Source organism: Alligator sinensis, unplaced genomic scaffold, assembly GCF_000455745.1.
Source record: "Alligator sinensis unplaced genomic scaffold, ASM45574v1 scaffold485_1, whole genome shotgun sequence".
Taxonomy (NCBI): domain Eukaryota; kingdom Metazoa; phylum Chordata; order Crocodylia; family Alligatoridae; genus Alligator; species Alligator sinensis.
This window is the reverse complement of record NW_005842957.1, coordinates 223458-236294: the sequence shown is the minus strand read 5'-3', so window position 1 is coordinate 236294 and position 12837 is coordinate 223458. Positions and strand designations below refer to the sequence as shown.

At 39.7% G+C, this 12837-nt stretch overlaps 1 protein-coding gene across 1 annotated transcript in view; it reads left to right on the top strand.

Moving 5' to 3' along the window:
- The window catches only part of LOC102380368 (rab effector MyRIP), a 222778-nt gene that overhangs the window by 194618 nt on the left and 15323 nt on the right, over nucleotides 1-12837 (top strand). Inside the window, 1 exon segment of the mRNA XM_025192653.1 lies at nucleotides 12716-12837. This exon segment is cut by the window's right edge and continues 13 nt beyond it. Within this exon segment, the coding sequence (XP_025048438.1) occupies nucleotides 12716-12837 (122 nt within the window).

Below are 12837 nucleotides of genomic sequence, written 5' to 3'. Positions count from 1 at the left end.
CCCTTTTTGCCAGCCAAATGCCTGCCTCATCTCACGCCCTGCAGGCACGTCTCATCTCTTGATTAATGCCGCTCCGTTTTCTTAAAGGAGTAGGACCTTGGCTCCCTGACATGGGTCCCTCCTGTCTAAACCCATGACTCCAGGTCCTGTTCCAGCTTTTCTCTTCCCCTCTCACTTGGGTAACAGGGTTAGGGTCCCCTGTTGAAATGCCATTAATTTCTTTAATGTGTGGCAGGGCAACAACTTAAGACATGATTAACTGGTTAATCACATCTTAAGTGTAACATTTAACAGGAGTGAGTTATGTCATTTAAGAAAATCAAGATGGGGGAAGGGTAGCTTGGACATCTTCAATATTGCTAATCCTGAAGCATTCAGAAGTGTGCCTAAAGTCATGTTGTTGGGGCTTTTTAAACAAAATTATATATGTTGGACTCTTCCTATCTGCCTTTTGGGTTTTGAACCTTAAGCTTCCCATTTTCAAGCTCTTTCCTGTAATCATGAGTTTGCAGCCATTATTGAAATCACTGAGAGCTGAGGTACCCAAAAGCCCGTAAGCACCCACCTCCCACAGAAACCATTGGGAGTTAGGCACCAAGGTGCTTTTGAAAATTCCAGAGAGTGACTATTTGTATCATTAGGCACCTATATATCTGGCCTTTGCTTTCTTAAAACTGAGAGTTGAAGCTTCATATGAGCTTACTTGGTGAGCTGGCACTTCAAAAAGATTACCAGATCATGGGATTTAAAAATAAATATATAACAAATATAACAAGTCTTAAATTTAACACTGAGCCTTCAAACTACAAAAATGTTGGTGTTTCTTTCACTTGGGATTTATGGGTGCTCAATGCTGTTGAAATCAGGTCAATTTATATATGAGTGACTGAATATGGATTTGGAAGCCTGACTTTAGTTTTAAAATGGTGTCCTTGGATTTTATTACTTTATATATTTGTGGTATACCTGGAGATTTATTCTCATCCTTAAACAAGATTAGAGCCTGCAGCTTAAGTCCTTTTTAGCAAGGCATGATGTACAATTTACTTTCTAACAAGATTGCTCTTTATATCTTACTATTTTTCCTTCTTTTCTTGTAAAATTTAATAAAGCATGTTAATACTGTCATAACCCAAAGGTATGATTTTGTGTGTGCTTCGGCACCAGAATTATCCCTGCCAGGTTGCAACTTCATTGCACGGTGGAGTTTTCTGCTGCGGAGGAAAACTCCGGTGCAGGGATGAGTTTCCCGCCTATTTGCAGCTTCTTTTGCAGGGTGCATTGCTCAAGTTGCAAGAGAAATGCCCGGTGCAAAAGAGTTCCCGCCCCCCGCCTGCAAATTTGTGTCCCACTATTGGCTAGTTCTAAATTATTCCCACGTGGCGGCTAACGATTGGCCTGTTAGCCGTATAAGAGGCTTGAGCAGTTTCCGCCCAAGCCGAAGAGGACTCCACATCCATCTCGTGGGGACTCTGGGTACACGGCAAGGAAGTAAAGACCCCTGTGTGAGATTCAGAGGAGCTTGGCGACCTGATCCATCGCCCACCTCTTCCCGTCTTCTAGCGACAAAATTTTATAAGACGTATCTACGAGTCCGATTTTGGTGGCGCGCTCACCCAGAGCATCCGGAGCTCTGTTTCCGTGGAGCCTAGCAAACTCCACATGACCGTTCGTGTTGTCTTTGTCTGTAACCGCAACTCAAGCAAGTTTTCCAGCCTACACCATGACCATCTTTGGTGTAAGTAAACAATCATTAAAACTACCGCTACGAGTCTGTGCCTAATTCTAGCTTGTCGCGCCCCTCTCTCCGACCCCGCGTGCCCGGGCTGCTGGCCACAGCCCGTGTGCAGCACGAGAAAGGGCCCGCCTCGCGCCCGGCCCGCACAAATACAAAAGGCACATTTTTCTAAAGCATTCTGAGGTGGCCTTAATTGTATTGATGCTGAGCGTAACGTAAGTTGAGAATTTTAATTCTCTTGTATTACTGTTTTCAGGGGCAGGAATGTGTCAGATTTCAGATATATAATTGATGGTAATTTCACCAACGTTGTAACAAACCCAACACAAGAGACTGGCAGGGAAGGCACATTGGGGCACGTGTCCTCCCCCCCCACAAGATTGGCCCCCAACTCGGCACCGCCCAGGATGGGGCAGTTTTTTTTTGCCTCACGGGCCAGCAGCATGTTGGCGGAGGGGGCGGGGGGAGCGCACTAAGCCGTGGCGCAGTAGTATAGGAGTGGATATGGGGCTTTTGGCCCATCCCCAGGCAAACGTGCGATCTATCTCTCTGGAGGAGTGTCCTTGTTGAGTGAAAGCTTTTTTGAGATTTGTGAGGTGGTAATCCCGGGTGTTCTCAGTGCAAATTTGGTAGTATCTGAGGGTTTGGCTGTATATTACAGCTTTCTTGGTGTTTAGGGTGTTTGCTGGTTCTTCACAGATATGTATGTTGGTCTGTAGGTTTCTTGTATAACGTGGTCTGTATTTTACCATTCTGGATACTGAACATCTCATCTAAGAAGGAGATGTTGGTGCTGGAGTTTTCAAGAGATAGTCAGATGGAGGGGTGATGATTGTTGAATTTCTAATGGAACTCAATCAGAGATTGCAGGTTTTCAGTCCAAATGATGAAGATGTCATTCATATATCTTAGTATAACAAGGGTTTATTGGTTCAGTCATTGAGGAATTCTTCTTCCAGGTGGCAGGTTGGCATATTGTGGGGCCAATTATTGGTGCCCATAGCTGTGCCCATGGTCTGGAGGAAGTGTTGGTTACTAAAAGTGAAGTTGTTGTATGTGAGGATGAAGTGTATAGGGTCAGTAATATATTTGAGTGTGTACTCTGAGTTGTCATCTTGCTCTTGTAGGTATGTAAGGCAGGCTTGGATGCCATCCTGGCGTGGAATATTGGTATATAAGCTGGTAACATCCATGGTGGCTAAGAGGGTGTTGCTGGGAAGGTAGTCTATGTTTTTAAGTTTCTGTAGAAAGTCTGTATTGTCTTGGACAAAACTTGCTCTTTGGGTGACAAGCAGTTTTATGATTGATTCAATAAAACCTGATGTTTCCTCAGTTAGGGTTCCATGGTTGGATATAACAGGGTTGCCGGGGTTTATGACACATTTATGACACATTATAACCTACCTAACATCTGACTCCTCGGGTACATCTCTGCTATTTGCCAGCTACTTTCATTCCCCTTTCCTCCTTCCCCCTCCTGCCTCTCTCTCACCACTCACTCCTCAGTTTACATCTTCCCTGACTGCCTTCCTTGCATGCACCCCAGCCCAGCCTCTGGCTTCTTTGCTATTCATTCCATCCGGGAAGAGCACACACCAACTGCAGATGCTTCCTCAGCCTGATGAAGGGTATTTATACCCGAAAGCTTGCTAAGAAGAATTTTTCCAACTATTCGAGTTGGTCTAATAAAATATAACTATACTTCTATATTCATATTGGAAGAAATATAGCAGTATAGTTAAGCTGATAGATTCCCATGTATAGACAAGCATTTGAGATCTATTTTGATTGTTAAGTTTTATACGTGGAAAAATTCTTGGCTTTTGGTACATCGTGACTTCCGTTTCTATGTTAATAATTTAGACAGTCTTCTTTTTGCCAAAATCTGTGACTAATTGAATATATACCATGTGGTAGAAATTGAGATATCTCTGGAATGAAGAATGACATCCAACATGCTGAATGAAAATGAAAAGGAAACACTTATGCTTCCAAAAAAGAGTCATGAAAAATGGTTTTTGTTCTTACTGAACAGACAAAGTCCAGGTCTTAAGTTCTTGATCTAGTAAAGAATTCAAGGATACGCTTTAATTTAAGTGGTTTGCTGACCTGTGGCTTAAGAAATTCACAAAAAATGCTGGTTTTATGTCTGCAGGAAGAGCTAATTTTATTTCCACCTGTCTGTCCCTGGGGCTGAACCTGAGGTTTCAGGAAATGTAGTTATTTGAAATCTGTAAAAATACACCATTTTCAAAAGCAGGCATTTTTGGTTTCTTTCAATTTTGGATGTCCAACCTGAGCCACATTTGGGTTTTGCCAGTGCTTGCAACTTCCATTCACTTCAAACTGGTGTTATGATTGCTCAGCATCTTTGAAAATCAGGTCCAATCCATCTTTATTGGGACATCCAAAACCCATGATCTTCTTGAAAATTTAGCCCAATGCCATCCCATCTGGAATTTTAAAGATTCCCTGTACAAAAGATCTGCATTCTTGATAAATATCAAGCACACACTGAATAAGTAGAGGGCAGCATAACAAAAGAAAAACTGCAGAAGTTAAGGAGATATAGACATACCACAGAAAAAAAAAGTTAATGTCATCTTGAGCCAATTTCACCAGCGGCTGGAAGAACTTGAGAATGATAATGTAATAAAGATATTAACCCTTTTGAAACTAGAGCCACCCACAGTAGTTGGTGCAGAGTTTATTGCTGGCAGAAGCAGAAATCTGATTTTAAGGAGTTCTCATGTGAATCCAGAAGCTGTAAATGCAAAGGAATCTTGTTGTAAAGATTACTACAAAAGTAGCCTTCCTTGGAGCCATTTTGTTTCGTTAGATTCAGGTCATCACTTCATGTTGCACATCATGCAAACACGGTGCATCAACCATGTAAAATTAGAATTTAACCATGTTAAAGTATTTGTATCTTTAATGAGTTATATTAACCAGCAGGTGGAAATAAATAGTCTTTATTTTCTATGTTTTAGTTATACATATCAAATATAATCTTCCTTTTATTTTCTGTTTATTTGTATCCTATCTCTTACCTTCATCTCATAGTTTTCTGCATTTTAACCACTTCAGCAATTAACATATGTTTTCTGCTTCTCTATTTAACTTCTGTCCCTATCTAAGAAAAATCAAAGGCTTTTGATATCCATTTAAAACTGCAGTTTTTATCCTCAGTATTACAGCAGGTGAGAGTGCTTTGTTTTGTCCATGATTCTCTTATTCAGTGAAAGATACTCTAAAAACTATGTTGAAGGTTTTCATATTGACAAACTAAACTTGTTTTCTTTGCAAGTCAGAATATTTTTTCTGACAGCCAGCTTTGAAGTGCAAAGAGAACTGAAAAACCAGGATCCTTTGTTCACAGAGCTTCACTAAGAGAAAAGATTATGAAATCAGAAATTAGCAGTGTATGATGCTGCATGAAGTAGAAATGTAGCCAGCTTGCCCTTTCTTAGCTGAATTAGTGGTAAGAAATTGTTTTTATCAGTAAAGTAATCAGAGCAAAGGACAGATATGCAGAGTAGGAAGTTCTTCCTCATAAAAAGTACATACTTATGTTTTAAAGGTTTTTTATAGTGAAAATAAAAATTGAGAAAAAAAATTAACAAAAACTAACAAAGATGATTTGGAAGAGAATAGCTACAAGAGCTTGACTATCATGAATTTCACCACACTAGAAATATTTCTAACAATTTATGTTGTTTAGCCTTTTTTTTCCTTCTTTTACATGACGGAAGTATATACCTAGGTGGGAATCATAATGAAATGAATCAGAAAGGGGCATGTCTCTACCTTCTACCTCACCCTTTATTATTTGTGCATGGTGCAGATTTGGTTTTGGATCTGGACTAATTAACTCTTGGCTTTCTGGAATCAGATAGTACAATGTTTCCAGTTGTCCAACTGTGCACCATTATGTGGTACTTGTGATAAACTCTATGAAAGTTGCTGTTCTAAAAGGATTCATGTATAATATACATCTAAACTGATACATTTGATTTTGTTCCTCCTACCAGACATAAAACAGGGGACCAGGTTTTTGTAAGGCAGTTTTTCCCCTTATTCAACCAAATGAACACTTGTCTTGTGCTTTTTTGTCCTGTTTTTATACTTCTCTTGTGTCATTTGCATTCTGCTCTGTTAATAATATTTCATATCTTTTCTTTTTATTTGTTCAGTGTTTATAAAGCTATGTCTATTTTGGATATATTTGTAATATATCTTGTATTTTGTGAAATGTTTACCTTTACTGTTTGGAGCAGAATATTTCATTAAGTAGAAAATGAATTTCCCTTCCTATTTCATGGAAAGTTTATTGCCAAAGTCAGAAGTAGAGCTATCTTTTAGGCATGCAAGTGGACTTAGGCATGTAATATATGGAATAACATCTGCACCAAACTGTGCAACTAATTAATAGTAACTTAAAGTCCCCAAAATATCAGTCATCACAACTCAGAAGAAAAAAACTAAAGTTTCTCTGTCTTTATTGCATAGTGGAGAATGTCAGTCTGTTTTCTGCTAAATAACTTTCATTGGAAAAAAATTCTGATGGTAAGCCACAGTTAAAATTTTCAAACTTGCCCAGTAGTACATCTCTTCAGTGACATAGGTAGCAAGGGTATCAGACCTGTACTCTTCTCTACACCTTGCCTCCTTATCATTGAATATTGAGTCAAACCCAAAACTGTTTTTCTCTCTTTTCATGGTGCAAAATGGTCTGGATCCCTTTTCACACCAAGAATGGCTGAAGCTCCAACCTGAGAACTGTGGTTAGCAACTCTGTTTCCCATATGTAGTGGCTGGATCCAGATATGTAGGCACGTGTGGTGTGGTCTGTGGCACCGCAAACCTCTTTGTGGCACCACAAACTGCATGTGTTGCATGTTAAACCATGCGTAGCACTGCTGATTTGTAGCGCTGGGGCAAAATTTGCTACCAGGATTTCCCAGTAGTGAAAAAAACACCCAGAAGAAAAAAGTGGCACAAAGCACACCAAAGTAGCATTCTCTGGGACAAATGTGGAGATAGGGGCTGCCTGCTCCCCTTGGGCTGCCTGCTCCCCTGTCTCCACGTGCCGCTCCCCAGCTGGTGGGAGCACAGGGTGCCAGCTAGCCCCGTGCTAAGGCACCCTGTGCCCTAGCCAGCCCTCCCTGCAGGACATGTAGCAGTGGGACATGTTCCACTGCAAAGCACACAAGCAGGGGTATTCATTCTTGTACAAAGTAGTGACACAAATATGTGCTGCTATTATTTGTGCTGCTGGAAATGCACCCCTGCTCATGTGGACATGGCCAATGGTGTTATCCACTGCGAAATTGAGGCCTGTCCATGTAAGAAATGGGTCCTTCTGGGGGAGCCTGTGAAAGTTGTAGCATAAACTCCTGTATGATCTCTGTGTAAGAGCTAGAGGATTATGAAGGATATGGGTCATCAGTAATGTAACTTTCTCCCTCTTCTTTCGTTAATGTTTATGTGAAGGGTTGATATGTTTTGTATTGCAAATCATTGATGGTGATGTTGGTTGAAGGGGGGTGGTCTGTAGTAAAGCTTAAACTTTCCTCTGACAATGTAACATAGTAGTAGAGGGAGAAAATGTTAGCAGGCATCAAAACTGTAGAGAAAACAAAGGACAAAGACTAATGCCACTTAAGGGCATTGATCATAATGTAGATACATTCAGAAAAAGAAAATATGATATCGAGCTGAGGTGTTCAACTGGAATATAAGCAAGGACTTGAATGGTTGCTGGCTCATAGCAGTTTACACACTGGGCCAGTTTCAGGTTTGTCAAAATGATACTTTTGTGATGACTGCAACTTTGTTTCCATTATTTATTAGCTTTCATGTAGGAAGGAAATACTGCAGGACAGTTTCTTAGTGGCACTTCCAATAAGAAAGGTTAAGGCATGTCTTTTAGAAAAAAGGGAAAGCACAGCACTGGAGAAAGGAAACAGTTCAAACTTAGGAACAACAACGGAGTCTGCTGAAAAACAATATATTTTATTATATATTAAATTATATATTTAATATATAGAGAGCTTATATTGTATCTGTTGCTGTAGATTGAAAGGGCAACAAAATACGATTTTGTTGTATTCATATGCTATGCTTATTTTAGTATTTTTTTAGTGTTACAATTCTTCACCAGTGCCCATCAGAGCTCTGAGTGCCAATGTTGTAATTTAAAAACACAACTAAGAATAGTTGTACAGTGTGCTCTGTAAATATGGACGTTAATTACAGCAAAAGAACATATTTTTTCTGTTTTGCAATTAAGTATTAAGTGATCCTTAGCTCAGTGGAGGATCAGAATCTAATCTCAAATACAGGTATTTAAATTTAGAATACTTCTATTGACTGCAGTTAAAATTGGTAGAGTGAAATCTAGATTTTTATATCAGTATAATGAAGATCAGAATCTGTCCAGTGTTTCCAAAGAATGGTTGTATTTACTTATTCTGTTCTAGTTATTTGTAATCCAAATTGCCTATGTGTCTGTCACATCCTTATTAGTTATTTGGCTGTGTGACAGGGCTGATGTGTGAGAGACTTTGTCTTGTTGTGATGGCTGTCTTTTTGAATCACCTGTAGGAATTAATGATGGCCCTTCCTTCAGTGGGAAAATGAATGAGACACGTAACAAATGTCAGCCAAGATGGCATTTTATCAGTTTGCAATGTCCACCTACAAACACAATTTTGCTGCATATGTGTCCATGAAGTTTAGCTAATTTTTTTAATGTAGTGTAGCTTTTATTTAACTCTTTTTGAAAGAATTCAATCTCATAGTTACTTTTACCATAGTCAGTATTGTTCTATACATTGAAAACTGAAGTCCAGATTCTCAGCTGCCATAAATCAATGTAGCTCCCATGAGGGTTGAGCCCAGTCTGCCCAGGGAATACTGCATGTTGTCTCTCTCTCTAAAATGCTGTATTTTAAAGGTCTGAACCAAACCCAATGAAGTTCAGAGAAAGATACTTCCTAACTTCAGTGTGCTTTAGGTCATGCTTTATCAGTTAAGTTTGGATCCTGCAAAAGCTTTAGGCATGTAATTTAATTGATTTCATGTCCACTGATTTTCTTGAGACAACACAAATGTTTGCAGGATCTGGGATTTAACCAAACCCTAATCCCATCAGCCTCTTTATTTCTGTATGTAAATGAAATGTATCGTGTGTCCAGGGTAATACAGTTGTAAAGGGGTGCATCTACATGTGCAATTAATGCACATTTTGATAAGGCAGTTTAGGCCTACACTGGGAAGGATTATCTCTGATCTGCACTACCCAAATCCTGGTCCATTAAATTGTGGCCATTCCTCCCAGATGTGCCACCTAAGTTGAAGTCCTGCAGTATCCCAGGATCTCGTACCCCCTGCCTGTAGAGCAAGGATAAAAGCATGTCTTGGCTCACCAGCCTTCAAGTGGCAACGCACAGCTACAGCACCTAGCCCTGCCTCTACTCACCAGAGGCAAGTCACAGCTGTGCAAGTGGGGAACAGTCAGAGAAGGTTTCTAAACTAAGGGTGTGACTGCTCCAAACTCCAAGGTAGCACTAACACCAATCAACATTTTTGCAGTTTACAGCATAACGTGTAATAAGGCCCCAAATGACCTGCACTGATAACAGCCTCATTCTATGAGCAGTGACATGATTTTTTTGTAATGGTGCATAACCCCATCAAAAAAAATCATATTATTTCAGTGTTGCCTAAAATAAGTCTTTGCCTTCTCTGCTTACTCTTGCTTTGACTACCCCTGACATGTAAAGAGGATGTTAGTGTGCCATATTACATTCCCCAAGAAAGGTAGGTGTTTGTAGAGGTGGGTCCTTGAATCCCTGGCTGTGCATCTCTGGATCTTGGGTGTGGTAAGTATGCAGATGGGTAAGGGTTGCTGGTATCTGACTGGCCTCTCATTAACACAAGAGTTAGGGGTGTGCTCCATTCTTTCACGGTATGTTCCTGAACAGCCATAAGGTGCCTTTCAGAGGTCCCCTTCATGCTAACTTCCTTCTAATTGTCATCTCAGGCAACTGCCAAGAGGAAGGTCCAGAAGTGCTTTTTTTCAAGTAAAATAGCAAAAGTTAGTGAAGGAACTAGGAATAAAATGTCATGATGGCATTTTCCAGAAAAAAAATCCATGGGTATATTCCTTCCAGAATCCATAAATGGAAATTTCGAAACCCTTAAATTGATTTTTATAACAGCTCAGGTAAGTGAAGAAAATATGCAAAAATATAATTGAGCAGAACTTGTTCTCAGTCGGAGACTAAGAGCTCTCAGAGGAGCCAAAACTCATTAAAAATGCTGTTCTGATGCCTCTGTTTGGCCATTATTAGGCTTCACTCATTTTTCTGCAATGCACAGACCAGGGGAAGTTGAGTTGCAAATCCCCTCAGTGGGACATTTCTAGGAATATGGCTTTTCTAAGGATTTGGGAAATCTAATACTAATTCAGAAATATTTTAATTTAAAGAGAATTCCATTTTTGTTAGATGTGCATTCCTTTCATTTTTTCAACCCAGATATTGCAGCAGCCTTGTTGTATTACATGAACAATGACCTTCTAAAGAAAAATGGGGAGTCATAGACTCTCAATTGCTTTATTCTCAAGATGTGTTCTTCTAAATATTCAGAATCACTGAGAAGCCAATATCATGTTTTCATTGTAAGGCAGGCTTTCTCCTTGCTCTGAAAAGTTTTAAACAGAACTCCACTTGCCATTAAGAACTTTCCTAGGAAGCCTAGAAAATCGTAATACCTCTTTCCTTGAATTCTTTGGTTGTTGTTCAGTAAGGTACCAAACAGATAAAGAAGTGTTTTACTATACATTTCATTTTTTTATGACTTGTCTACTCAGGGAAATGTACCGGAATACCTATTGTGAAATCATCTATTCCAGGGTGGCAGCATTTTGGGCAGAATGCTAATAGCACCCCAACCCTGACTTGGAAGATGGTGGTATGCCAGGGTGGGCAACAAGGGAGCCACAAGGGGCATGCTACTTGTTGTAACAGTGCAGCCCCAGCCCCTTCCCCGCCATCAACCTGGAGGCTGATGCTCATGCACCCACCGCCAGCAACAAGCCAGGTCGGGGCTCCGCAGACCCTAGCGCAGCAGCTTGCAGCTTTCCTGCTGCCTGCTGCTGGTAGGGGCCTGCCCAGAGCCTGGCCTGGTGGGGGTTGCTGACCCCTGATCTATTCCATAATAGCTATTTTGGGATACATCTTAGTGTAGGCAGTAAAATGTAACTTTTTTTTTTTCCAATTCAACATAATCCTCTTTAGAAACTCTTTAATAGTAGTTAAGTGTGGCAGATTTCAAGACAAATAAACACTGAATTCAGGCTACAAGTTCTTGAAACTTAGAACATATACCAGTATTGTATACTTTGAAGAAAATGCAGCATATCTGTCCAGCATACTTTTTGTTAATTAATAGGATAGAACAAGAAAAGGTGCTTGTGAAGGCAAATGATAAAAGGAGAGTAACATTGATTTCCTCCTTCTTCCCATAATATTATTGATCTGTTTTTACCTAATTGGCATTTGCACAAATAAATGGAAAACAGTAGGATTTTAAGATTGGTTCTGGTAACTCTTTATGTTTCAAGTAGTTCTGCCTTGTAACAGAACCTGTTTGTTAATGGCCATCTCTCTGCCTCCCTGACAAACTAACGACTTAAGTGCCTTCAACATCCTTTCTTAGCTTTTGTTCTCATTCTCTTTAATCTCATGCTTCTAATTTGCCTTGTAATTTAGCCGAATGACAATGCTACAGATGCCTTAATGCATTGGTAGAAGCGGTAATGAATGCATATGTGATTTGAGAAAAACATTTTTTCAATAAACATCTAGCATATAGGTAAGGTGGAGCTAATTAGAAGGAAGAAAATAACTAAAAGGTGCAGCAAGGTACATGTGTGAAACAGGAGAAAATTACTTTTGCCATTTCCTACAGAATGTGGCCAGGTGACATCCTATTTATTGTGATTAGCTTTTAGTAAAGGACAGCAATGCATACATGTTAATCAAAATGCTTAAAGGAAGTCGAAGGAGCAACTATAAATCCTTTTTAGGTCTCTGTCATTTGGACATTTTGCAACAGGGTCTATTTGCACGTGAGTAGTCCCAGAATTCACATGCACAAGTGTTTGCAGGATTGAGGATTCGGAATTGCATTTAAAGCCATCTTTCAAGGATTTACTCCTGTGAGTACTTAGGTGGAAGGTGTAGCACATCTTTGCATGTGAAATATAAGGAAGCATTTCCTTCGACTTCAATGGACTTAGATCAAACCTTACACATCTAAACATTCAGAGCCCTAGTTAAGCATCCTGACTCCTTGGTCCTGATCATTCTGTTATCCTGGTGTAGATTTATGGCAGTCACAGAAGTTACACTGATCCAAAACCAACCTGAGAATCCTCAAAATAAGACTTCTGCCATGTATCAACAAAGCTCAGATAGTAGAACAGAGGTGATACACAATTTTTCTTGCTACTTAAAGCTGATGTACACTTACGGAACATAAAAAGAGGACAAACCAAAAGTTAAACATGCTGGTCTTGATTTTAAAACATCTCTGCCTCTCTTTCTGGTCTGATAAATTACTGATGACACAACTCTTCAGAAAGTATTGTTTTCCTGGTTCAAATAAGAACATTCCTGTGATCGCAAGAGAGAGAGAGACTTCCATGTTCTTATTTGAGTTAATAAATAAATTAGTCCATGATTATTTACAGGGGAGGAACTATATTTTAAATCACTGGATTTAAATTTGTTGCCAAATATATGATGTATGGCTCACTTTTGAAGGAGTTGTTCATTATAACCAGCTAGATAGGGTTTTAGAAGGCATGTTTAAAACTAAGCTGCAAACAAGGCAATATTAAAATAATCCATGTCTGTGCTAACCTAACACTATTGTTTATCCCTATCTATTCTTGTAACAAAACAGAAGTACTCTGCTGTCTCTCTCGTCAACATATCTACAGAGGTCCTAAAAGTCATTAATGCCACAGAGGAACTGATAGCAGAATCCACAGGCCCTGGTGATCTCCCAGCAGACACTCATGACAG